Genomic DNA, 27562 nt, shown 5'->3' on the forward strand with positions numbered 1-27562 from the left:
TTAAGTCTGAGTGGAAGTAGAGAAGCAAAAGATGACAACCCAGCATGCCCTGCAACTTCCTTTTTGTGTACCAAATTTTGTGTGTACCAAATAAGAGTCAGATAAACTGGGGAATGATCATTTATCAACAAGAAAAGTAATAGTGATTTTAACTTTTGGATTGCCTGGTTATCATCTGCATTACTTGTTTACCAGATAAAAATAGCTGTAGTGCAGTAGATCACTTTGACCGGATAGTTCTCAAAGTAACTCGTGAGCTGAAAAAGTGTGGGCACCCCTGTTATACAGTATGTACATCTAGCCCCTGCAATTCTGGCAACACAAGAGAGTATGGCGTCTGTAGCAGGCTGCACCTTGATGTACACAGTGTGTTCTGACTGCTGCAGCTGAAAGGAGCTGTTAAAAAGTGTGGAGCTAGCAGTGTGCAGACTGATCCCAAGTCAAAGAATATAGAGCAGGGGAGGAGGAGAGTACATTATATTATCTATACAGAGTTTGATAGCAAGCAGTGTATCATCTCCTCCTCCGCCTCTGTAACCATACTACATCACACATATCCACCCTTGGTTACCCCTTTTTTCCTTGCTTTACGGAGAGTGACTTCTTAATCCTGAGTAGGGACAGGTCTAATCTCCCCACCTGCCTTTACGTTGGTTACCTATGCAGTAACCCTGACTTGTGAGTATATTGCACATATGCTTTCTACACACCTCGATGTACCAGTGTATGCTACACTATATTGGTCTCTCGGTGTCCCTCTTTTTGTTCCAGCTGTTCTGTATGGAGGATCGGGTAAATTTCCTAAGTCAAAGTGCAAGACTGATCAACTATAGTTGCAGGTAAGGATGAACAAGGGTGTCATTCTAAATGATTTGCTTACTTTTATCACAGGCAGGTCTGTGATTGGATTAGATTTTTAATGAATATATGACCAAGTATAATTTTATTCCATTTGTTTAACTAGTTTTTCTTATACTTTTAGGGCTTTTTTTAAAAAAATCTAAAGCAGTTTTAGGTTACATTTCTATAAAAATATATAAAAGTATGCAGCTAATCATGCTTCAGACAGGGACATACAAATTTCAAATGCTGAGATGAATGTCTGGCAGTAGATGCTCGCTGGAGGGATGGACAACAGCTGGATTCATACTAAGAACATGAGGCACTGAATCCTTTAAACTGCACTTTTAATCCACACCCGGGTACCGATATATTAGGGCCCATTTCCACTGTGTGTGAAATTGCAATGCAATTATTTGCAACAACACTGAAACCAATACAGTTGAATAGAGCAATTTCCATTGAATGTGTTATTCTAAATGCAATGCAGAAAAAATAAGCTGCAGATTATCGTGCAGTGATTGGTCTCAATGACGGAACCATGGGACCGCCTCAGAGTCCACTGGAACCTGTTTACAAGCAGAGCGACAGTGATTGTCGAGGCTAGCTGCAGGACCCCACCTGATAGGTTGCTCTGTCTGGAGGCTGAAGGAGCCGTGGCGGGCACAGGTGCATGAATGGAGGACATTAATGGGGAAGGATTAAGAGCAGATAAGGATGGAGGACACAGGAGCGACAGAAGAGGACAAAGTGCTGGAAGCTGCACAGCAGGATGGCTTGGGGACAGGTGTGAACGATGCCACGCACCAGGCACAGTTCCCTCTCTATAGACTGCATGGTAATTGTGCTACCCACACAGGGATGTCTGTGTGATCAGTCAGTGCCAGCTGTGCAGCCAGGATAGCCAGCTCTCCCATTTACCAGAATGTTTATGTGCTAAGGTGATTGACAGTACTGTTAACCTATATGTGAATTTCCCCATGCATGCAAAGATGTGATTTTTCTTTTCTTTTGAAAAGGGCAGAAAAGGACATGAGGAAAGAAGAAGGCAAGTGGAAGGAGGAAATCACATGGGGACAGAAAGGGACAGAGGAAGGCACAAAAGGTACAAGGGGGACATAATAATTGGGGGGAGAACATCTACAAGACACCCCTGCACCATGCACCCACCAGGTTTAGTATATTTTTTTCACTGGTTTTTGTCCTCTAAACTTAGGTGCTTTTATGGCCCGCCAAATGTGGTACATTTTATATGTATGCATTTTAAATGTTAGTTTTTTGGCAAAAGTGGTCCTTTAAAGGAGACATCATGAAAAAACAATTTTAGAATATGCGATAATTCAAAAACAACCTACTGTAAAAGTTTGCGTGGTGTCCTTTCTTTCTCCCACCTAAAGCAGAAATACTGGTATAGTGTAGAGAGCTTTATTAAATACTCAGAGCTGCTGACAGATCTTACCTTTACAGTATCCAAATCTCCAGCTTTGGAAGCTTCAAGTAGTCTATAATCAACATCAGAAGTTCGGACAGGTGTGCTTTCTGCGTGAACAAAATAAATCAATACAGAATAGTTAAACTAGTAATAAGAAAAAGTGCGTCTTATGGTCCGAAAAATACAGTACATTTCACACTCCAACACTTGTTTCAGAGGCAAAAATGGGATTTAATAAACCCAACTAAAAGGTAGACAAACATGTGATGAAGCCATTTATCTACATGTACACATGGAAGGTGTTTCCTGCAGACAACAATACCCACAATAATGTGCCCAGTTTCCCTGTGGCTGTCCTGCCCCCATGTTGTAGTCCTGTGTCACCACCCCCTTGTCTCCCTGCGGCTGTCCCATCCCCCCATCCTCCTTTGCCCCCCCCTTCCTGTTTGCATGCAGCCGTCTTGTCCACCTCTGGCTCTTGGTTTCTTCTTTACCTGTCTAAGGCATGTGTGGGGAGGCTGTGGCTTACTGCCACAGTGCAGAGATGAACAGCGGTAATCCTCTGTTGGGGATTTGTGCTCGTAGCTGAAGTCTCTTTCCCTTTACTTACATCACCAACACAGAAGTGAATGGAGAGAGACTTCGCCTGTGAGCACAGAACCTGGACAGAGAATTACAGCTGTTCTTCTCTGCACTGTGTCATCCAGCGGTAAGCCACAGGCTCCCCACACATGCCTTAGACAGGGAAAGAAGAGGGCAGGGGGACGGGACAGAGGCAGAAACACAGGGGGACAGGACAGAGTGGGACTAGAGGACAAAAGGGGCATTAAGAGGACACACGTATATGAATAAAGTGGGCAGTTGAATACGTTTAAATTTAATTCAAAAGCAGCACAGTATCCCCTTTAAAACCTCATTAAAACAAAGCAAGTAGGGAGCGCTCCACTTGCGCAGGCACAGACTGGGCCTGCGCAGTACGCTCCTGGTGACGTCAGCGGGAGCGAGGACACGGCAACGCAGGCGCAGTGGTTTTCAGACTTTAAAGTCTGAAATTCCAGAAGTGAAGCGGAGGCGGGGCCGGAGCATCGGTGAGTGGCTGCGTGGGCACAGGATATCTGCGGGGGACCATTAGAAGCCCCGGTAAGTTCAACTCATTTTCCCCCGACCCCCCTACAGTGGTCCTTTAATTTGAGCTGTATCAATGTGTGAGGACCACAGCCCTCGTAGGACCTGTCTGACATCCCTGGCCTATGCAAACCACATTAGCCACTGATATGGTCTGATTGTATGTGGACTCATCACCGACACACACGATAGAGGCCTCAATTGACTACTACAGAATGGCACTATTGTCAATTGTAACCTGTTCAATGCTGCCTTAACAACTGCATCAACACTGTGTCTTTCCTTCGCCATAGATCTGTGAAGAATACTACTTATTTGTGCTCCCAGACTACACATGATTTGTTTACCTTTAGAGAATTTAGACCTCAAACAAAAACTGTATATGAACATAACCTCACTCTACTGCACAGTCTATTTGGATATATACACACATGCTACTGGTGCAGTACTTTCCCCTATTTTTCAAGCAGTGCTATTTATACATCGATCGTTAATAGTCAAGCATTTATTTGCGTCACAGACATGAAGTGTGAACACGGCCACTTATCTTACATCAATGGTGGTCAATGAGGGTCTTCACTGCAGCCCGACATCTCCACTGAAAGTATGACTCACTTTTGGGTCTTCAGCCGGCAACGCACTGTTACTCTTGTGGCATTACAATGCTACCCACCGCAATCACGGCAATAGCCTCACAGGTTATCACTGCTTCTGCGAGGGGATGTGGCTTTTTTTGTGACGCAACAAGCGTAAAGGGCTCTAAATCTATACACTATAGGCCCAATCCAACTCACGTTTTCTCCTAAATTTTCTCCTAGGTAATATTTTTACATGTTACCAATAAAGTGCCCTTTAAGCCACCAGCAAGCAAGTTATTTTAAACAGAAGATGAAAAACTATCTCCTAGGAAAAAGATTGAATTGGATAAGAAGCTATGTGTCTTTTCAGTGAAAGCACAGTTTTATCACTAATGAATGATCTTAGAGTAAATATTGGAGATTAAAGGTATGCCGACTCACCACTAAGAATTTGCTGAACAGCTTCATTCCCCATCTGTGCTGCTGTAAATCCTTGCAAAGAGATGATGGATGCATCTGAACCAAAGCTCAACAAGAGACGACAGGTCTGCAGGTGCCCTGCTAGAGCAGCTCTGTGCAATGCTGTCTGGCCAAGTGTGTCAAGCGCATTCATCTAAAGAGTAAACATAAACTTGCATTATAAAAAACTCATAAAAAAGTCCAAGAACAGTAGACTATGTGCACTTGCAAGTGAAAAGAGCAGTTCATCTGTCACGGACATCACTGAATAAACTATTTTTATACCAGCAAACTCAGAAGAAGGGAAATACAGCAGTTGTAAACAAAAAGAACTGGAACCATTTATGGTGCCACTTATGTTTATTTTAAGATAAGAAAATAAGCATTACATCTTCATAAGGAAGTAGCATAAGTGAAAGGCCAGAATATTCTGGTTGAAAACAATTGTCCATTCTATTCACACTAGGATGCCTGTTACCGTTGACTATAGGTATTTGTAGTTTGTTTAAATACTGTATCTGTTTCATCATCCAGTAGTGCTAGGAATTTTGTTGCTTCCTGCATATATTTATTATTTTTATTATTATTATTATTTTTTACAAAACGAATTGTCATAATGCTCAAGGAAACCATTTTAAGTCACTCATCTCATTTTAACATTCTGCCCTATTTACCAACAATTGTAGAACGTTTATATTGCACTGCGGGTGCTTTAGGGGAAGATCAGGTAGGAAGAGACTAAATTAAAGGAATATTTAAGTCATAAAAAAAAAAAGGATTTTAACTTACCTGGGGCTTATTGCATCCCCCTGGAGGAGTCCTGTGCCCATGACGTCATCCTGATCCCTTCCGGCCAGCAGAGATGAACCCCGCAAAGCTGGCCCATCGCCAGCTACTGCGCATGGGCAGCCCCGAGAACCCTGATCCCACTCCCATGAGCACTCATTGCATGCGCAATACGCAAAAACTGCTACTGTGCATGTGCAGAGCACTCCCGGCAGCTGGAGCATGACCAGATGCGCACTGCTCGGGGCTGCACATGTGCAGTAGCCAGCAACTCATGGTGACAGGCCAGCCTTGCAGGGATTGCAGCTGCTGGTCGGAGGTGAGCAGGACGACGACGTGGGCACAGGAGGACTCGAGGTGGCTGCAAGAAGCCTCAGGTAAGTTAAAATCTTTTTTTTTTCTAATGACTTAAATATTCCTTTAATTGTGTATTCGCCTAATCTTGCATTGTAGAATAAGTCGCATCTATTTTTCTCTAACACTATTAAAAACTAAGATAGGCAAGTAATGATTTAATTCAATTATATATTCCAGTGTTCTCCCCAGAATTTTTTCCCAGCTGGGTGGCATGAAAAAGTAGCCGGGTGGGGCACCAGGGGGATTGAAGGGCTGGCCCAACTCTGCTTACAGCATAGGAGGAGGATGAGTAGGGGATAGCCGGGTGCTCACCAGAATTAGCCGGGTGGAGCACCCGGCTAAAAGAGCCTGGGGAGAACACTGTATTCTCTTAAACCTTTAAAGTGTTAAACTGAAACATAATTGGAATTCTAGACACTTGTGTGTTTTCTATCCACATGCAGATACTGTATAGTGAAAATATCCATTTTTAAAATGGCTCTTGGTAGTGAAGTAGTTAAGAATGTAGGATGGTCTTGAAAATAAATGCTCTCTTAAGCAAAACAGATTTCATTCTATAAAAACATCAACTGAAAAAACAAAACAAAAAAAAACCCAACAAAACAAAAACAACAACCTGCCTTAACTGATATTTAATAGAACAAAGTACAAGGTCGTTCTCCCTGGAGATGTGCTGGTGGCAGGGAAGGGTAGAGTGGAAACAGGAAGTGGATGTGGCAGAGGAGAAATATCACCTCAGATTGAGTATTTAGTGAAACATTGTAGTGGAGTGGTAAACGATTGGACACCTGATCTAATATCATTTGCACCACTGCTGCTACAATCTTTGTGGTGATCAATGCATTGCAAAGGTAAAGGGTGAACCACTTGTGTAGCACTCCTGCCCATGACCCCCAGAGCTCAAGCCATGTCAATCTACAAGAAGAATATCCTACGAACACGGTATGACAATGCATTAAATAAGAAAGGCTGCAAAAATATCAACTACATGCTTTAATACACATATTTTAAAGTCTACGGAGGCTCATCTACAGCTCTGTGGAATAAATGGCAAAGTGCCTTTCAAATACTGTAATTCAGTTCTTCCAGTCCTTGCTTTCTGCTTTTACCTAATCACAAAGGAGAAACAGACCATTTGAAGCTACCAGAAGCAGTTTATATAGAAATGACACAAAGATGACACAAAGATATCACTGCAGATAAATGGCCAAGATACTCCAATTAAATTACTCATCCTGGTGCCAGGAACAGGGATGAATCAGAGTTTGAGTAGCAAAGTAATTTTCATAAAAGCTGAATGCCTTTGAAGCACCATAGGATTTTCAGATAAATGTATTGACCTAATTTTGTAATTGTATCTGACCCTGAGATGCCTATGCTGGACAGAAGGAAGACAGTAGCACAGTCTGTTTCAGTAACAACAGGTTCAGTCCTTACATCAGCCATTACAAACAATTATCACTGCTTGGAGGGAAACCTAAAATCTACTGTAGCTTGTTAACCCCTTCAGTTGATTCTGAGAACCAGGGAAACTTCAGTAACCGTAAGGGATTCTACAGCCCATTCATTGTATGCAATAAAAGAAAATAAATATTCTTGCACTGACATTAAATGTATTTAGAAATAATTTTGCATTATTTATTATAACACTTTAAAAATGGTTTATATAAAACATACTACTTGTACGCCAATAAAAATGAAGGTACTTGTATTTACATCAGAAGAAGTAGACTACTACCAACTTTCAAAACAGAGCTTCCCAAAACAGGCCTTGCAATTCCCATCTCCAACAAGTACAGCCATTATGCATCACTCCCACAAGAATTTGGCTTCAGTTATGTTCCTCATATAAGAAACGCAACCATAAGTTACGTTACATAAAAGTAAAGTTCCTGGAGATTGTGAATTTAATTTGTTTGCAAGTTGAGTTAAATATGGCGAAACTTGGATAATTTACTTACTTTTTAACAACTCTGAATTTGGACTTATAGTATAAACTTTGCTCTTTTGGCTGTTTTTAAAGAGGAACTTTAACCCAATCAGTAGCCAATACCCCCTTTCCTGTGAGAAATCTTTACCTTTGCTCGAATAGATCGTCAGGGGGGTCTGTGTAGCTAATATTGTGATGAAACCCCTCCCACAGTGTGAGGTCATGGCCACATGTCATGACAGTTTCCTTTCTTTGAACCTTCTTGCATTGTGGGAAATAACTTACCAACTGCAAAGCATCCAGTTTCTCCCTCTGAGTATATGTACAGTATAGCCATTAAACACATTTTTTTGCCAATCACATTATAGTGTGTGTGGTTATAGAAAATGGCAGTTGGTGCTGCCTTTTTCTTTTCTGCTAGTAGTAAAGATGAGGATGATGTTGGCTCATCGTGGATCAAACAACATGAACGAATTACATGGTAATATCAATCACTTCTTGAATGCTCTTCTATTTTTTAACTTCTCATTTTGCAATGTATGGATTTCCCCCCCCCCCCCCCCCCCCTAACTACTATTTGTCATTAGAGATGTTGGTGAACCGTTCGCCAGCAAACCACTATGGGCCGCTACTGCTTCCGGGTCGCTATGACCCGGAGTAGTATGGCTGTACTGGGCCAGTGGTGCGCGTCTTTGATTGCGCCTGTTGCCGGGCACTCTCTGTAATTGTTTATACAATACTCTAACATTTAACAAATGTAATACATTTTTTTTGTTCTAAAAGTACAAAAATCTTCAGACACTAATACAGCTGTGCCACAGCCAGAGGTATAAGTGTAAGTCACACTTCTAAAGTGTTTGAACCATAAATCCAAATGTTCCAGCACTGAAGAACATGGTTTCAGAATGCCAATATTCCTGTTATCAATGCCAAAACTCCTTTAGCCTATGTCAGTATAGACTGCATTTGCAAATCAGCACTGGCTGAATTTAACATAAACCCGTTGCTTTATGTGAAAATGCAACTCAGCACGGACATAGAAAATAGTGGTTTCAGCAATCGGTGTGAATAAGAGTACAGTATTCTCAAATAGAGGCCTTCAAGACAGAACACAGCGATTTTGGATTGAAATACTGCTGAACCCAAACAGCAACACTACTAAAAATCTTGAAATATGCTCCCAGCGCATAAAATGTTAATTGACTTTATACATTACCAAATCTCAGTGAATGTATATAGAGTACAAGATTGCAAAACATTTCTTCATCTATAAAAAGATTATATAGTACCGTATGTGCAGGGAGAGAAATCATCCTTCCAACCAACCTCTTTACATTCTAGTACATATACGAGTTGCCTTGTTAAGGTTATTTTCACTTAAAGGGGCACTATGGCAAATTTCTTTGTTTTTTGTCACTATAATATTAATGTTTGGATGTGTACCCTACTTCGGAACATGTATTGTGGCAGATTAAAAACAAAATTTGTACACAGCCAATTACTTTTACAGCTTTAGAGTCACGTCGGCAGATTTACCTTACTGACGCGACTCAGGCTAATCCATGTTGAAGTAGGAGGCATCTTTTTATGTTGTTGGAACTGCCGTTATTGCCCACCCCTCTGGTCAGCTCAGTTAGGATCCTTCCATTTTCCAACTGCACTATTGTGCCGTTACAGAGGTCACCCCCAATGGCGTAAAGTGCTGGATGCGGCTGCTGTAAAGAGTGGGACGCAGCCGCCGTCCAGAGTGGGACGCATCCGCCAGCTGACCAGGACGCAGCCGCACGGATTACGCTGCCCGGCAAGGACCCCTGTGCCCTTTGTTCCCGCCGCTGCCTTGCGCAGTTCAAAAAGCGAAGTCTGGTAACCATAGAAACAGACAACAATAGGTGTCCGTTTCATTGCCAGCTTCGCTATAGGGTCCTTGCCGGGCAGCGTAATCCGTGCGGCTGCATCCTGGTCAGCTGGCGGCTGCGTCCCACTCTTCACAGCAGCCGCATCCAGCACTTTACGCCATTGGGGGTGACCTCTGTAACGGCACAATAGTGCAGTTGGAAAATGGAAGGATCCTAACTGAGCTGACCAGAGGAGTGGGCAATAACGGCCGCTCCAACACCATAAAAAGATGCCTCCTACTTCAACATGGATTAGCCTGAGTCGCGTCAGTAAGGTAAATCTGCCGACGTGACTCTAAAGCTGTAAAAGTAATTGGCTGTGTAATTTTTTTTTTTAATCTGCTACAATACATGTTCCTAAGTATGGTACACATCCAAACATTAATATTATAGTGACTAAAAACAAAGACATTTGCCATAGTGCCCCTTTAAACAATTAGTGCTATTCAAACAAAATGGCACATGTTGTACATATAAAATGAGAAACCATGCTCTCCTGTACTGTTGTACTAGTGCAACTACATGACCATCAATAGGCTTGGACTTACTTTTGCTCCATGTTTGTGCAGAACTTCCACAACATCATTATGTGCCCTCTCAGCCGCTATATGTAACGGTGTCATAAAACTAAAAACAAAAAAATCAGTTTGTTAAAGGTATAAATATCGTATGTATTTTGCAAGGTCAGGTTAGTGAAAAGGTTTGATAAAATACTTTTCAATTTAATAAAATCATCCTGGGGCATTTCCATTCTAACAGTCTGGACAAAACTATCATGCTGAGTGGCAACTATATGTGCCAAGCAAAACACAAAACCATGGCATTGTATCCACAATTTAAAAACTACCGGTAGTCCAAATAGTGACAAGCTTTATGACAGTATCATTTGAATAGAATTGCTAATAAAAAAAGGTGTTGATGAGATGCAAATAAATTCAGAGGATGTTTTTCATGCAAATTTATGCAGTTTAAAAATGGACCAATGAAATCCTCACATCAGCTTTATTAGGTTTATTCATTTTCAAGCTACATTTTTTTTTTAAATTGCACAATACTGCAGCAACTCAAAATTGTTAGCATGTAATTTACCGTCCCTACTAATAAATTAGGAGTTATCAAGTTAGGGATTAAATTATGTGAATGGCCCCTGGCTTTCTTTGTAAGTAATCTTAATTTTAGAGCATTTGACTCGCAAAACAGTGAGGTACTCTATATTTGCATAAGAAAATGGGACCTGGGGGTGACTAGGCATAGATACTGATGACAAAGTCTGCCTCACAGGCGCAAGCCAACTGTCAGACTAAATTTCCAGCTGTCCATACAATATACATACATTAACCACTTAAGCCCACAGGGTTGTTTATTTTTTTGCATCTGAGCAACTTTCACCTCCCATTCATTTGCCAATAACTATCACTATTTATCACAATGAATTGATCTATATCTTGTTTTTCTCCCCAAAAGTGGAGAGAAAAAGTCAGTGCGTCTTATATTCCAAATGTTTGAAATTTCGTATATACATGGCGCCCGAGGCAGCACGTGCAGCCATTTGTCCCCCTCCTAAGCGTGGCCATGAAGTGCTGGAGTTGATAGCCGCTGGTCAGATGCGGCTGCAGAGCGGCAGATATGCCAGGATACCGTGGCCATGATCTTAATGGATGTCGGGGAGAGAGACGAGTTCAGCCTGCTTGACTGATGGCTGGAAGTCTGAGGCATGCTATTAGTGCAGAGCGCAGTGGGAGGCGTTATTACCGATCCGGGATCCAGCCGACGAGTCCTCCATCTGCTTCTATATCTTCAATACCGGCGCGTGCTGATCCCAGTCTTGTAACTTCCTGGTCAGCCGCTCTCTCACTGCATGACCCTGACGCACGCGAGTCGCCGAGGTCAGCGCGGCAGACCAGGAAGTTACAAAACAGGGATCAGCGCGCGCCGGTATTGAAGATATAGAAGCAGATGGAGGACTCGTCGGCTGGATCCCGGATCGGTAATAACGCCTTCCGCTGCTCTCTGCACTAATAGCATGCCTCAGACTTCCAGCCATCAGCCAAGCAGGCTGAACTCGGCTCTCTCCCCGACATCCATTGAGATCATGGCCACGGTATCCTGGCATATCTGCCGCTCTGCAGTCGCATCTGAACCGCGGCCATCAACTCCAGCACTTCACTGCCACGCTTAGGAGGGGGACAAATGGCCGCACGTGCTGCCTCAGCTGAGACCCACCAGCATCCAGCTTCTGCAACATCTGCAGCAAGTTGCTCTGGCTGTGACCTGGACATTACCCCCTTGCCTCCTTCAGCCTCTACTGCTGGTGCTTTGGATGAGCACTGATCCCACAGCCCACTCCACTGGCCCTCTCCCACATGGACACCTGCTCCTCAAAATCGTAAAACTTGTTACCTTTACCTATTCCTACTGTCTGAACATTGTTGTATCTGCTTGTAGTTTTGTTGCAGATTCTGATTTCTGTATAAATATTAATGTAGCTGTAATTAGTAGTGCTGATTAATGGAGGTAATTGATGTGGTTAATGGAGCTGGTGGGGATGGCAGGGGGTTGGTGTAGCTAAAGGGGCAGCAGGAGTTACTGTAAGGTAGTTCGTGAGGCAGCAAGGTTTTACTGTAGCTTAGATAGCGCTTGGGGAGGAGGGGGGGGGGGGGCAGATCCACAAGACGCTCCTGCACCATGGACACACCTAGGTTTAATGTATTATTTTTTCCCCTCATTTTTATCCTCTAAACCTAGGTGCGTCTTATATTCCGGAGCGTCTTATATTCCGAAAAATACGGCAATCCACTTTATCCACTAGATGTCCCCACACACTGTATACTGTGTACTTATGACAGTGTCCTAAGTTAACCACTTGCCGACCAGGGGTGATTTGCCTGATCTGTGCTGCGTGGGCTCTCCAGCCCGCAGCACAGATCAGTATTATGCCAGGGCGATCAGACTCCCCCCCCCCCCTTTTTTTCCCCACTAGGGGATGTCCTGCCGGGGGGGGTCTGATCGCCGCCGGCTTCCTGCGCTTTGCGGGGGGGCTCTTCAAAGCCCCCCTCCGCATCGGTTTCTGTGCTCCCTCCCTCTCCCTCCCTACCTCTTCCTTCCTGGGCTGTGCAGGACGGATATCCTTCCTGCGCATTGAAGGATAGGCTTCAGCCTATCATATGCCGGCGATCCCCGGCCAATCAGAGGCCGGGGATCGCCGATCTGCCTTACGGCGCTGCTACGCAGCAGCGCCGTATGATGTAAACAGCGGGGATTTCTTCCCCGCGTGTTTACATTTTGCCGGCGAGCCGCGATTGGCGGCTCTCCGGCTGTTCACGGAGACACCCTCCGTGAACGGATGCAAACCCGCAGACGACCAGTTTACGCCAATCGGCGTTAGCTGGTCGTCAAGAGGTTAAAAGGAAGTGTTTGTGGTTGTGCTTAATTTCATTTCAATGAATGATTATTGCTTCTGGCTAAAGCCATGATCATGTGTTCATCAGACTCTTTGATTGGCTTTGGGAACACATAATTGCGGTGAGGGGGCGTGTCAAATCATGTATGGCACTCATATATGCGTCAATACAAATATCCAGTGCTGCCCATAATTATTCATACCCCTGGCAAATTTAGACTTAAAGTTACTTTAATTCAACCAGCAAGTAAATGACATAGGTGTCTCCCAAAAGATAATAAGACTATGTACAAGAGGCATTATTGTGGAGAAAAAAAAAACATTTCTCAGCATTTATTTACATTTGAATGTATTTTGAATGTATTCAAAATGTGTTCAGTTCAAAATTATTCATACCCTTCTCAATAATCAATAGAAAATCCTTTATGGGCTATTACAGCAATCAAACTCTTCCTATAATTGCAGACCAGCTTTTTGCATGTCTCCACGGGTATTTTTGCCCATTTATCTTTAGCAAAGAGCTCCAAATCTCTTAGGTTGGAGGGTCTTCTTGCCACCCTTCTGATCTTTAGCTCTCTCCACACATTCTCAATTGGATTCAAGTCAGAACTCTGGTTGGGTCACTCCAAAACAGTAAATGTTGTTGTCTGCTAACCATTTCTTCACCACTTTTGTGTTTTGGATTATTCCCATGCTGAAATGTCCACTGGTGACCAAGGACAAATTTCTCTGCAGACTGCCTGATGTCATTGAGAATCCTCAAGTATTGCTCTTTTCTTCATGGTGCCGTTTACTGTGATTAGGTTCTCTGGTCCATTGGCTGAAAAAAAACCCAAAGCATTAGGTTCCCAGCAACATGTTTGACAGTGGGGATGGTGTTCTTTGGGTTTAAAGTGAACCTGAACTGAGTAAAATTATTTAAAATAAACACATGATGTAGCTGCAAATGAATATTACATACTTACCTCGCCATCATTTCCTCTCAGAAGCTCACCATTTTCTTCTTGCAATGATTCCTTCTAGCGCTGACAAAATTTTGTCACAACTGAAATATAACAGTTGCTGTCAGTTATAACTGAAAAGACAACTGATAAGCAAGGCCATGTCCATGTTTCCCTATGGCTCAAGTGGGCGATATTACAGTTAAACAGTGTTCTGACCAAGAAGCTGTTAGGGGGTAATGGCCATTTTCAAAATGGAGGACAAAAAATTCCATTGATCACAGTAGACAAACAGGACGCTGGAGAGGAGAGATTGATGAGCAGACTACACTGGAGGTAAGTATTATGTGTGTATGTTTATTTTGACTTTTAATTTTCAGTTCAGGTTTGCTTTAAGGCTTCTCCTTTTTATGCCAAAGGAAGGAAACATCATTGTGACCAAACAATTCAATTTTTGTTTCATCTGGCCATAACACAGAAGGCCAGAAGTCGTCTTCTTTGTCCAGATGAGCATTTGCAAAGGCCAAGCAAGATTTTGTGTGCCTTATCTGCAGAAGTGGCATTCTCCTTGTTCTGCATACCCATGGAACCCAGCAAAGTGCAGTGTCCGTTGGATTGTCTGCTTTGAGACATTGCCACCAGCAGAGCCCAGATTCACCAGGATGGCCTTGGTGGTGATCCTTTGATTCTTTTTCACCTCTCTCACAATCCTCATGGCCAGCACAGGTGTCACTTTTGGCTTCCGACCATGTCCTCTGAGATTTGTGCTTAACATCTTTTATGTTTTAATAATACTTTGAAATACTTGAAAACATTTAGAAATGGCCTTGTAGTCCTTTCCTGACTTGTGAGCGGCCACGATGCGCAGCCACAGGGCCTCACTGAGCTCCTTTGCCTTAGCCATGACTGTCCACAAACCAACTGCAGAGAGCTGCTGTTTTTCACCTGTTGAATTGATTAAAACAGATGTTCCCAATTAATCAGAGCCATTAGGATGCTTTAGAACAGCTTGGACTATTTGGAATGGTATAGATCTTTGGATTTTCCCACAGACTGACAGTTTGTGAAGGGTGTGAAAAATGTAGGATTGGACATTGTTTGCGCAAAAGCAAATAAAAGCAGAGAATTTGTTTTTTCCCCCCACAATAATGCCTCTTGTACATCGCCTTATCTTTTGGAAGAAGCCTCTTTTCCAGTCAAAAAATTACTCGCTGGTTGAATAAAAGTAACGAAGTCAAAACTTGCCAGAGGTATGAATAATTATGGGCAGCACTGTAAATATATTTTACACACAGACACAATATATTATATACATATACATACACACACACACACACACACACACCCATACGTACACACATACATACATACATACATACATACATACATACATGGGTTGGACAAAATAATGGAAACACCTAACATTTTGGCATCAATCTTTCAACATGTTTTAAGCAATCAAAACTGGACATACAGTGTGTATACATATTCTCATTAAGAGTTTTCCTTATTTTCATGACTATGAACATTGAGATTCACACTGAAGGCATCCAAACTATGAATTAACACATGTGGAAGTATAGTACATAACCAAAAAGTGTGAAACAACCGAAAATATGTCATATTCTAGGTTCTTCAAAGTAGCCACCTTTTGCTTTGATTACAGCTTGGCACACTCTTGGCATTATCTTAATGAGCTTCAAGAGGTAGTCACCTGAAATGGTTTTCACTTCACAGGTGTGCCCTGTCAGGTTTAATAAGTGGGTAAGACCCCTTTCCCTTAGACTGACAGATGTTTTTAAAACTACTTATACACCAGTGACAGTAATGTTTGTATTGTGTTTTCTGAATGCCTTGCCCAAATTTACATTTACCAAAGTCCACATTAGTCAGATGAGATTTAATTGAGGTGCAAATAAACTTCAGATGATTGAGAATTGGTTATTATTGTGATACAGAATTATACTAATTATTATGAAAATCTGTTGTAAAACAAGACAAATCAAATCTTGCAGTGAAAGTAACATTTACATACTCTTGCATCAACTTAGAATCATTTGCCTATTTCAAGTAAAGTAGAAAGTTCTCACTGAGCCAAAACTCTGTACAAAATGCTTTGACGTCCATGGCAAAGGAATACCGGGAAACAAGTTTTGTACTAAAAATGCCTTCAGACGTCCAATAGATGTCTGCGGCAGTCCAAGGGTTAATAATAACGTAATGAGCATGCCCTTCGTGGCTACAACTTTGAAGCACACTAAAATACCGAAGGAGAAAAGCGCTATACAAGTGTTAGCATTTCTTTTCACAGAACTAAAGAGGACAAAATAAATAAATAAAAATATTATATTCTTCTGGTTTACCATGCCAAATCTCAGATACTGCAAGCTGAAGTTTGTGAATATCGGCATAATTTAGTGCATAGCCTACAAAGTTTTGAAACAAAATTATATTAACAATGCCATGTATCATGAAGTGCAAAAACAACACATACTCTTTGTTTTTCTCATTGACGCTGGCTCCTTTCCTAAGCAGCAGTTCAGTTATTTGCTTCCTTTTTGGATGTATTGAGGCCACCGCACAGTGCTGCAAAAGGTATCAATGTGTGTTAAGAAAGGGAAAAAAAAAACAAAAAAACCCCACAAAGAATCTAGTGGGACGCTTGAGTTTTGCAGCCTTTCATGATATCTGTATGTTATACATTCCTAAGGCATTCTTTCTACTACTCACAGATGGAATCTTTCAGTCATTTATCAAACACTGGGCTCAGATACCCACCATGCTGAGCAGAATGCAAGGGTGATCAGTGGTAAATTATGCTTCTCTGAAAACCATTTTGATTTTATTACTGCAGTGCCAAGGATAAGCAATGCCCATGTCATCTAGGCGAGCAAGGAGCTAGAGAATATATTGTCTACTTGCTTCACCAGCCTGAACTCAAGCATTGCTTCCAGAAACACAAACTCTCTCTCTCAAAAAAAAAAAAAAAAATCACAGATTGTCAATCTGCATTTAACAAGATTAATATTTTTTTTAAAATGTGAAATAAAAATAATAATTTCACCCTACGCTAATATGAAGCTGCATCACCACATTCATGATAAAATATTTAGAGATCTGGACAAACTGATTTACCGTATATACTCTCATAAAAGCCGAATTTTTCAGCACAAAAAAATGTCTTGAAAAGTCCAACCCTTCGGCTTCTATGCGAGTCAGCTGCCTGTGCCCCCACTATGTCGGTCCTTCCCATGCCCATAGCAGCGTTAGCACAGCAATAAACAGACTGATGTTCCCCAGAGCGTGCATTGCAGAGAGCAACAATCCTTTTGATGTAACGTTTACTCTGTTTTTACTCCGCTCCCTCCCTCCTGCCATGCTGAAGCTGCGAAATGTACAGTTGCTTCTTGTATTCTCAATGCTGCATCCTCCGTTATGTGCTGATACATATGTTTATGTGACAGGCAGCCACACGCTGTGATTATGCCCGGACCTGTATGCTGCCGTGGCTGCAGCTCGATATCATGAAGCTCTGATAGTGATCTGCAGCCACGGCAGCATACAGGTCCGGGCATAATCACAGCGTGTGGCCGCTTGTCACATAAACACATTTATCAGCACATAGTGGCACAGCATTGCCACGGAGGATGCAGCATTGAGGAATACTAGAAGCAACTGTACATTTCCCGGCTTCAGCGTGTGGGGAGGGAGCAGAGTAGACAGTGTAAGTTGCAAGCAAATGCCGGCTTCAAGAAACTACATCTCCCTGCATGCTTTGCTGTCTTCAGCACATGCCCAGTAGATGGCAGCAGTCAGGAAGTAAGCTCTGAAGTGCACATGGAGATCAGACGTGCGGAGGAGATGGAAGCAAAATATTCATTACAGACATGGGCTGTGTCACAGGGAACAGTTATATTCCCTGCCTACAGCTTTGCAGATCCTGTAGGAAGTACTTTAGTGCCCTGGTGAGTCCAGCTTCACCTTACTGATTTGTCCTTTGTTTGTCTAGTGAGAATCATAATCTGCCATCATGGGGAAATGCACCCCAGTTAGCAACATTTGAGATTCTTGACTCCAGGGTGTGGAAGATTTGTCTTGGGCAATGTCCCTGGTTGTCAGCAGGATTTGTGTCAAGAGGCTGGGAGCTAAGCAGATGTGAGCGGCAATTAGCAGAAACATGGATGCACATCTGGCTATGGGGAGGTCGGCTGCTTCATACTGGGGGTCTATTTGGCTTTGGGGAGGTGGGGATGTCTCATACTGGGAGCACATCTGATTTTTTTTTTACTGGGTATTGGGGTGCCTTATATTGGGGGCACATCTGGTTATTAATCCTAAGGCTATACTGTAGGGGGGGGGGGGGCTTATATGTGAGTCAATCTTTTCCTTGTTTATGGGGGAAAGTGGGTACCTCGGCTTATATGCGAGTATATACGGTACACAAACTAAAAAATAAAAAGCACAGCATTCAATCAACTGCTATGGATAATTTATAATAAACAATATTACATTCTATGGGAATTAGGCAGCAAAAGAAAAAAAAATACGATGTTACTATATTACATTTGGTAAGGCTAAAAAGACTTTTAGGGCCTGTTTCCACCTAATGCAATTTGCAGATTTCTGCAACATTTCCCATGCAATGAACACTTTAGTGGAAATAGGCCTATAGGAATTCATTTGAGTCTGTTTTTCTGCACCCAGAATTCACGTGTAGTGGAAACAGGCCCTTAGATTACACTGTAAACAAAAACAGTTCTAGTTCTATACAGCAGTAGTACTGGAAAAAAAAGTGAAAAATGATGCTGAAAATGTTACTGAACAGGAACTGATTACAATACGGTTTCCAAAATGTTGGGACATTGTTCTAATTGAAAATAGTTTTAAGACATATCAAATATTCAAATTGAGAAACTGTATGGTTTTATCAAAGATACATACTATGCACTGATGAAAACCAAAATAGCCATAAACCGCTCTCAACAAGTTGGATTACGGGCTACATAAGGTTCAGTCAGTTGCGTGTGGTCCGGTATTAGTCATGGAGAGAATCCGAAGACATAACAAAAGTTGTTTAGGCGATACCTTTCATGACTAAGTGTACAAGATTCCTTTGGGATCTTGTACAAAGGAATCTTGTACAGTTAGTCATTAAAGGTATCACCTAAACAACTTTTGTTGTTATGTCTTCACATAAGGTTCATACACTACAGGCAAGCTGCAAAACCTGTGTGTGGTGCTGGATATACTGGTACATTTGGTTTTTAAGGAATATAATGGAATTATGTGCTCTAGAGATTAAGTCTCATTCCGCCACATTTTGGGACGGATATATATATATATCTCTAAATCTTGGTTAGACATTGAGAATCTAATTCAGCATTTCTTTATACAAGACTTCCAGCTTTCACCTCATTAGCACTGTTACTGATTAACCTGGATGAAGTTGCTAAACCATTTTGTTCACAGATCTTTCATTCTATTAGTCACAATACACATGATCCCATCAAACTGAAAGTCTCTTGACCCCTTAAGGCCCATACACACGTCGGATTTTTGCGAACGACCCGTCGTTTGAACGTTCCGTCGTTCAGTCGTTCGCACGTCAAATCCGACGTGTGTACAGACTATCGTTCGGGTGATAAGACTGGTTTCCAGCAGTCTTATCACGCGAACGATAGTCCGTACACGCGTCTGATTCCGCGTGCGAACGACTGAACGACGGAACGTTCAAACGACCCGTCGTTCAGAAAAATCCGACGTGTGTATGGGCCTTTAAACTAACTGCTAACACGGGTCCACTGTAATTTGCTAATGCAAATTAAAATTCAATGTAGACCATCTGATAGCTGCTTCATCTTTTCAGATTCCTGGCTGTCCTATACTGAAACTTTCTAATATTTTTAATGATGTAGTCACCTCCTAGCCTGATTGTGATAGTTTATGTTATGTGTATTTTCATTTTCTAGGTTTGCAGTTATGCTTTTCTATGTTCATTGAGATTATACTAATAACCCTTCATTCTCATATGGCAATTCCTCTCTTCCAAATTACACACTATATTAAAATCTATTGGGGGCTCTACTCTAGAAACCACTGGATCGGATTAAACTCCTGCAACTATAAAGCTAAATCATTTTGCAATTAGTCTAGAAAGGCCATGCTAATGGCTGCACAATGGGTTTCAGTCAATTCTGTAGTTACTATACTTGTCTGTGGTCATTACGTTTTTGCCCCATGCTATATACAATGTTTGCTTGGACCAGTGAGTTATACAGTATTTTGTTATCCTACAAATTTCTTATGGCAGATTTACACACTATTATCTACCTTTGCCGTGAAAAAATAAATTTTACAAAATAACATTTTCTTACCAGTGCTGTTTCATGTGACTGGGGCTGCTTAAAATTGATGATTTCCAATGCTAATGTCTTTTTTACTTTTGCAAGATCGGCTTCTCTGGCAGCTTGGAGCAAGGAATGTCCTTTGAACTCATCTACAATTCAAACAAGAAGACAACTCTAAGATTCTACACATATGAAAAAAAAAAACCTTGCAAAAGCAGACATAGGAGCAATAAAACCTTACAGTTACTGTATTTTTAGGACTATAAGGCTTACTTTTTCTCCCCCACAAGTGGGGGAAAAAGTCACTGCGTCTTGTAGTCCAAATGCAGGGATTTCCTGACTTGCGAACGCCTGCCAATACGAGCCCCCAACCCGCCGCAATGTCAGGGACTCCCTGTACTGTGCCCATACAGAGGACGGCAAATGGAGGACACAGGGGGACACGAACGGGCATAGAGGAGGACACAAGAAGGACAGAGGCGGACACATGGGGGACACAGGAGGACAGCAAGGGGACAGAGGAGGACACAGGGGGACAAATGAGGTACAAAGGGGCATGAGGTACAAAGGGGGCATACAGTAATCCACAAGATGTCCCTAAACCATGGATGCACTAGGTTTAGTATATAATTTTTTTCCCCTGGCTTTTGTCCTCTAAACCTAGATACGTCTTACGGTCAGGAGCCTCCAGTACTACTTATTACTTTTTGTACTTGTTTAGTGCTGGCATATTATTACAGAGAAACATAACCAAACTCACTGGCCATTGAAGCTTATAGTTTAATTATCCTACCAGAGCAAAATCCAAATTTATCAGATTTTCACACTAACATATGGATATAGTTTTAAAATTCACCTTTTCAACTGACATTTTGTTTAAAAATAATTGATATATTTCAATTCGATAGATTTTAAACATTTAACCAACAAATTCTATTTTTGTCTTATATTGAGTAGATGTCACTATTAAAGACATAACCCTGGCTAAATAAAGCTTTCTTGATCCCTTTTGAGTAAGTGGATTTATATCTATTTTATTAACCCTAATCTATTCTGGACAGAAGGACTATTAAGGAGACACTGTAGTGACATAGTAGAACGTAGTAAATTATTCAGGAAACCCACGGTATATAGCCCTGCCCTTCCAGTGATGTCACAGCCTAGGCTGTGTAGATATTCAGAATTCTCTTCCCAAATCAGACAATTCTGGGAACCCAGGTATTTTTTTTCTACTGGCTTCAAAACACTAAGTATACGAACAGTCAGTAGAGCTGCACAAGCCAGCAAAAAAAGAGGTCACCACCCAAGATAAATTTCAGAATGTAAATCAGAGAGAAGAAAGGGCAAGAAAGGATTTTATGGGAAAAACTGACTAAATGATATATACAGTTATATTGTAAAAAGAATAAGGAACTTTATTAAATTACATTTTTCCAGTACAGTTCCTCTTTAATATTTGTTCAATTGAATAACACATTGTGGATGCTACATCTCCGTAATCCAAAAGTGAGGGGAAGTCAAGGGAGACTGGTTTTCACAATCAACAATACCACAAATAGGATGCAACTCTTCCAAGTTAGTGTGGGTCCCTGCTAAACCTGAGGTACAGATTCCTCCGGTATAACCTGAACTCAGCAGTAAATGTACATTTAGATATGCACTGCCTCCCTCTTCTTTTTTCACTGAGATAAGCTAGCAGCTGTTAACAACTTGCTACATTGTAGCCAATAAATCATAACATTTAAAGATAAAACAATAAAATGGTTTTGAATTAAATTCTCAAACTGGGCTTAGATTATGAGGATACTGGGAAACAGGCAATATGGCAGAGGTAATAGGAGGCTAGATGAAAAAAGTTTGTCAAATAAATTAATATAGGCAAACAACAGCTGCACAGAAAATCACAGCATAATACTTTTAGATACCACTGACAGTAAAAACAGTGTACATATACAGAGCTTACTGCAAAGACTAGGATCCATATACTATTTCAGAGAATTCATCACCAATTAATTTGCCCTACATACAGGCATCTTGTTTTTTAGGTTTACTCCAGCATACCACAGGTCTAATTACTGTGTGCGTTCTGGACTTTTTTTCTGCTGCACCATCATTGTCCCTGAGGTTCCCACATACCATCTACACTATTTATCACTGAGACTCTGTCTCAGTTTAACTAATTATGCTCTCACCTTTGATTCCTCTACCTTTCCAAATCAAGCGTAGGAAAAGAGGATTCATCAGATAATATTCATTATTTTCATTATACAGACAGATAGGTTTTTGTGCTCCTTGCACCAGGTTAAACATCTCTGTACACATTTCCAAATGCTAGCCTTGACATAAATAGAAGCTTTGTGAATCTCACGGTGTATAGTTTTTGTTCGGGCTAAGAGCTATGGTTGCATTTTATGGTAATTTTTGGATCTGCATGTTTGTGACATTTGGAAGCTGTTTTGCCAAATCAAACACTTCCGAGACCTTTCTCCTCGACACATTGTTTAGCTTTTTGCTTTCTAAATATATAATCCTGGCAACATTTTGCCTCTTTCAATTCTGCATTATGGTGCTTTGCAAACTCCCATACAGAAAGCCTAATTTGTCATACCGGTTTTATAGTGAATAGATACTGCTGATTAACAATACACCTAAAATGACTCATCTCTGCAGGTGTCTTTGTGCAATAAAAAAAAAAAAATATTTTTATGTCGGAGTCTTACTACTATATAAAAAAGGGTTCCGGAAAAGCAGTACAATGCTGTACTTACAAGTCAGTCTCTCCTTTAGCTCTGGAGTTGGAGCCATGTCCACTGCACTTTTACTATGACAGTTGACAAGTGTTGGGTCAGCCCCATGGCTCAGAAGTAAGGAACAGACTTCAACCCGATTTTTTGATGCAGCCTCATGCAGTGGTGTAAACTGCCAGAGATCCATGGCATTAACACATGCTCCATGCTGAAAAGTGAGGTTAAAAAGAGACAAGTGAAAACATTAAAATTAGTTTAACATAGTCGGTTTAAAAATTGTCAAGCCTTTTATATTTACCAAATACAGATCATAAATACAAAAGTTTAACTCCCGTTACAAAACAAAGCCAAATTAAAATTTACTGGAAAAACCTCACAATCATCATCAAATAGCCTCCCCACCCCATCTCAGAAATGGTGAAAAAGTGTCCTGGATAAAGTACCTTGAATTGTAGTGCCTATGCAGGGGGTTGGGTATCATCTTGCACTGTTTAATTTTACCTGCCTGCAAGGCACTGAGACACAGACCAAGGGATGGTTTCCACTGAGCCGGCGTGTCACTGGCAGAGATGCAAGTATGCATCCAAATCCCTGTAGCTGTGCCATGCACGTCTATGGGGGTTCGGATGCCTGAAAGAGAAAGATGCTTCATGCCATCCAGAATTGCACTGGCATGCGATTTGGACAGCATGCATTGCTGGAATAGCCAGCATTTCCCTGTGCAATGCAAATGCAGGGAAATGCTGCATATGCTGCTGAAGTGGAAACAGGCCCTTACAGAAACACTACTGACAAGTAGTTCTACCACTACATTCTGCACCAGATTTAACCACTTGCAGACCAGGCCCATTGAATCAACGTCCAGCAGGTGGTGGTACCGTTCTGACCGGACGTTGATTCAACGTCCAGCGCAAACGTCCCGACGCGATCGTGCGCACCCGGAGGGGGAGATTAAGCTGTCATATGACAGCTGGCATCTCCCCCGTATGATCAGCAGCCATCGCGGATCACGTGACCACTACGATCGCCGTCGGATCGTAGTGATCCACTTTGAGAGCGGCGGCGGCAGGCGGGAAAGAAGAGGATCCACTCACCTCCCTGCCGTTCCAGCGATGATCGGCGCCCCCCTCTGCTCTGGCCGGCATCTCTGTTGTCGTCATCAAGCCTCGACCCGACCTGAGCGTCATTTGGAGTGGAGATGCCGGCTGGAGAAGAAGGGGGCTACTGCGGCTCATCGCTGGAGCCTGGAAGGTGAGTGATGGCTTCTGCGCACAGGGGGGACACCTGGCCACACAGAGGGGAGACAGCCCAGCCAGCCACAGATGGGATCCGGCCGCCCGACCCCCCCAAACGCGCGCACCACCCTCCACCGCAAAATGCCATGGTCCTTAAGGGGGGGTTAGGCGGCCGGTCCCAAAGTGGTTAAACAAGGCAAGATTGTTTTCATAATACAGGTAAACACTGCATCAGAAAGATAAACCTTGGCCAGAAGAGCCCCCCTTAACCACTTCCGCACCTTGATGATTGAAATGTATGCCCTGTTTTCATCCCCTTACCCCTGCCAGGACTTCGATTTCAATCATCCCGCCGCTATCGCCAATCGCGTCGCTCTCTCCCCCACTGCAGATCACTCACCCTGCCGTCCATATGACGGCAGAGCTGTGTGAGCCGGTCAGGAGCAGATTTCATTGGCTCCTGATCTTATCAACATGGTAAGCAAATCCCATTGGCTTACATTGATGTACAGCGTCTGGAGCCAATAAAAGCGGCTCCTGACCTGTTCACACCGCTCTGCTGTCATAGCGATGGCAGAAAAAAGGTGCCTAGGAGGATGTGCGGCCATTCTTCGGGAGGCGAAAATCTTGGATACCAAAAGTCTCTGGTCCTTAAGGGGGCAGAGACTGCTGGAACGGAAGAGGTTAAGCTCCTTGCTGGCCTGATAATGTCAATAATTTGACAATGCCAAAGTGTTCCTCTTATCCATCCACAAGGGTCATCTGGCTAACATCACATCTACACCAAAAAGAGGAATGATAGAGGGGGCATGCAGAAGGAGTGACATTTTTGTTCACTCATATAGAGGAATTGGCAGTAATTACAGGGACCTTTAAACTTTTGAAGTATATATTTAAGGGGATGTTTTAATAAGGGTTGCTCATGGGGTGGTCTGTGGGTATAAATGTTGGAATGCATATTATTTAGTCTCTTGTTCTAATAAAAATTTGATATTTTGATTACATTTGTGACAATATATTTGTTTAGATGTCATGGGGGGGGGGGACCAAAAGCCTGAGAGGTAGGTTGTTTTTTTAAAATAACTTTTGAAGTACGTCCCTAAATGAAGTATCTTCCCCACCCAGAAAAAGCCTCCTCTCCTCCCACGGAACAAGAGAAGCTTTAGGAAGGGAATGATAGCTGCATGGTGATTACAGGCAAAGGAAGATAAAAATAAACTACCCAACGCCAAAATCCAACTCCTCACTTGAACACAAAAACTTTTTGTGTTGCCCCAGTAGGGACAGGATAACACTGTTGAGGCCTTCTGAACTCTCCCTTTTTCCAGTCTCAGATAGATGGGAAAAGCTATTTCTATGTACCCCCAAAAAACTGTAATTACTAATGACTAAGTTATTACCTTAAGCAGCAATTCGGTAACCTCGAAGTGTCCATAAGAACAGGCATTGTGTAAAGGCACCAAACCACTATGTGGAGATATAAAGGAAAGATCAAAATATATTTTAAATTCTAGCATACTTTATAAAATTATTTAAAATAAACACATGATGTACTTGCAAATGAAAATTACATACTTACCTTGCCGTCGGTTCCTCTCAGAAGTTCAGTAATTTCTTCTTCAAGATTTTATCATAACTGAAATTTATCAGTTTAACTGATGAGCAAGGTAATGTCCATGTTTCCCTATGGCTCAAGTGGGCAATATTACAGTTAACAGTGTGCTGACCAGGAAGTAACGTCCATTTTCAAAATGGTGACAGAGAAATCCATTGCTCACGTAGGAGAGGAGAAAGAGATTGATGAGGAAACTACACGGGAGGCAAGTATGATGTGTGTATGTTTACTATGACTTTTAATTTCCAGGTATGCTTTAACTTAACTTAAGCATCCATGAACATATACACATTTTTATATCTGACCCAATGACAAAAAGCCCTATTATCAGATGCAAAACTCTATAATAAATCCAAATATATATGAATGATAAAATTCCTGTTTTAATGAATTAGTGAAGCATGCAGGATATTCATAGGAATAAAGACACTTTTCAGACTGGCTGCATACTTGTGGCCAGATAAGTAGTCACTGACAAGGCAACCTAAGATCTCAGAACCCGCTCCAGAGCTTGTATTTTCTCAACAGTTCAAAAGCAGCAGCAGCAGCTTCCAATTCTCTATTGTTTCACCTTAATGTAATGTAAACTCGACAGTTCTATTCTTGTTTTTTTTGGGCTACAAGAACAGATATTTTAAAGGTAATGAAAACAATCAGGTTACTTAACTCCTACTTGACTGAGATTTCACCACGTAGATTTCTGAACACTAGAGATGAGTAGATCAATCTCTGGTTGGCTCTTAAGAGGCTGTTCAAAAACTAAATCCATTTTGATCACCTTGCTAATGCTTTGCTGCTGTGCAACTACAAACATACAAAAGAAATGGAGTTTCTAGTTCAAGACAAACCTGCAATTCTCACTATACAATGTTTTTTCAGACTATAAAATGCTACTGACCATAAAATGCACCCAGGTTTAGAGGACAAAAACCAGGGGTAAAAAAATAAAAATAAAATACTAAAGCTAGTGCATTCATTGTACAGGGGCGTCCTGTGGATGCTGTCCCCAATTATTGTGCCTCCTCTCTCCCCTTGTGTCCCTCCTGTGTGCCTTTGTGTACCCCTATGTCCTAGTTTGGGACTTTGCCTCCTCCTTCGTCCCCTCCTTTTCCTGTGTCCACCATCTTCCTTTATCCTCTTTCGTCTCCCTTTGTGCCCTCTTTCGTCCCATGTCCTCCTTCATCCCCTTTGTGTCCTCTTTTGTCGCGTGTCCTCCTTTGTCCCAGTTTGCCCTCCTCCCCCGCTGAGTTAAAAGCAGCGCGAGGGAAAGGAGACAGAGAAAAAGCTGATTGCAGCGGGTTCCCTTGGATCAGATGAAAGGCGCAATCGGCTCTGCACTGCTTTTAACTCCGCATAGGGGGAGCGGAGAAGTAGACTGGTACAAAGGAGGACCCAGACAATACAGTGAGTCCCCGACATCGTGGGGGTCGTAAGCCGGGGACTTCCTGTATTTGGGATATATGACACAATGACTTTCTCCCCACTCTTAATAAAGTAGTGGGATGCGGGGCCTCTTCCAGCTGTTTGAAATCCATCTTTCCTTTTGTGCTGGAAACAAAGTGCTGTCATTAAAGCTAGAGCTATTAGGTGGCTTGCGCATGCTGCTTAGCATTACTGTATGGGATCTAGGATAACAGGAGCTGGATAGTAATACCAAGGTTCTAGCACAAATAATAGAACAGAAACTCGTTAGGGGAGGCGGCCACACATCCAACTATATACTATGGAAAAGGAGGAGAAAGTAATGAGAATTACAGGCTAGAAATGAACTAGTAGGTAGTAGATTTGCAATGTTTTTTTCTTATTGGACTTGCAATGGAAATAAAATGGGGAAAAGGCCACTCCGGTCCATGTATGAGTAAAATAACATGAAAT

At 42.0% G+C, this 27562-nt stretch overlaps 1 protein-coding gene across 2 annotated transcripts in view; it reads right to left on the minus strand.

Annotated features, from left to right (window-relative positions):
- TNKS (tankyrase) overlaps nucleotides 1–27562 on the minus strand; it is a 269901-nt gene that overhangs the window by 58517 nt on the left and 183822 nt on the right. For both annotated transcript variants that reach the window (XM_068233708.1, XM_068233707.1), the window contains exons 7-13: nucleotides 25473–25539; nucleotides 22859–23045; nucleotides 20118–20239; nucleotides 16238–16329; nucleotides 9951–10029; nucleotides 4417–4588; nucleotides 2300–2379 (exon numbers count right to left, since the gene is read on the minus strand). In XM_068233708.1, the coding sequence (XP_068089809.1) occupies nucleotides 2300–2379; nucleotides 4417–4588; nucleotides 9951–10029; nucleotides 16238–16329; nucleotides 20118–20239; nucleotides 22859–23045; nucleotides 25473–25539 (799 nt within the window). The remainder of the gene's footprint in view (nucleotides 1–2299; nucleotides 2380–4416; nucleotides 4589–9950; nucleotides 10030–16237; nucleotides 16330–20117; nucleotides 20240–22858; nucleotides 23046–25472; nucleotides 25540–27562) is intronic.

The sequence above is a fragment of the Hyperolius riggenbachi genome, chromosome 1 (assembly GCF_040937935.1).
Source record: "Hyperolius riggenbachi isolate aHypRig1 chromosome 1, aHypRig1.pri, whole genome shotgun sequence".
NCBI classification, from domain to species: Eukaryota; Metazoa; Chordata; class Amphibia; order Anura; family Hyperoliidae; genus Hyperolius; species Hyperolius riggenbachi.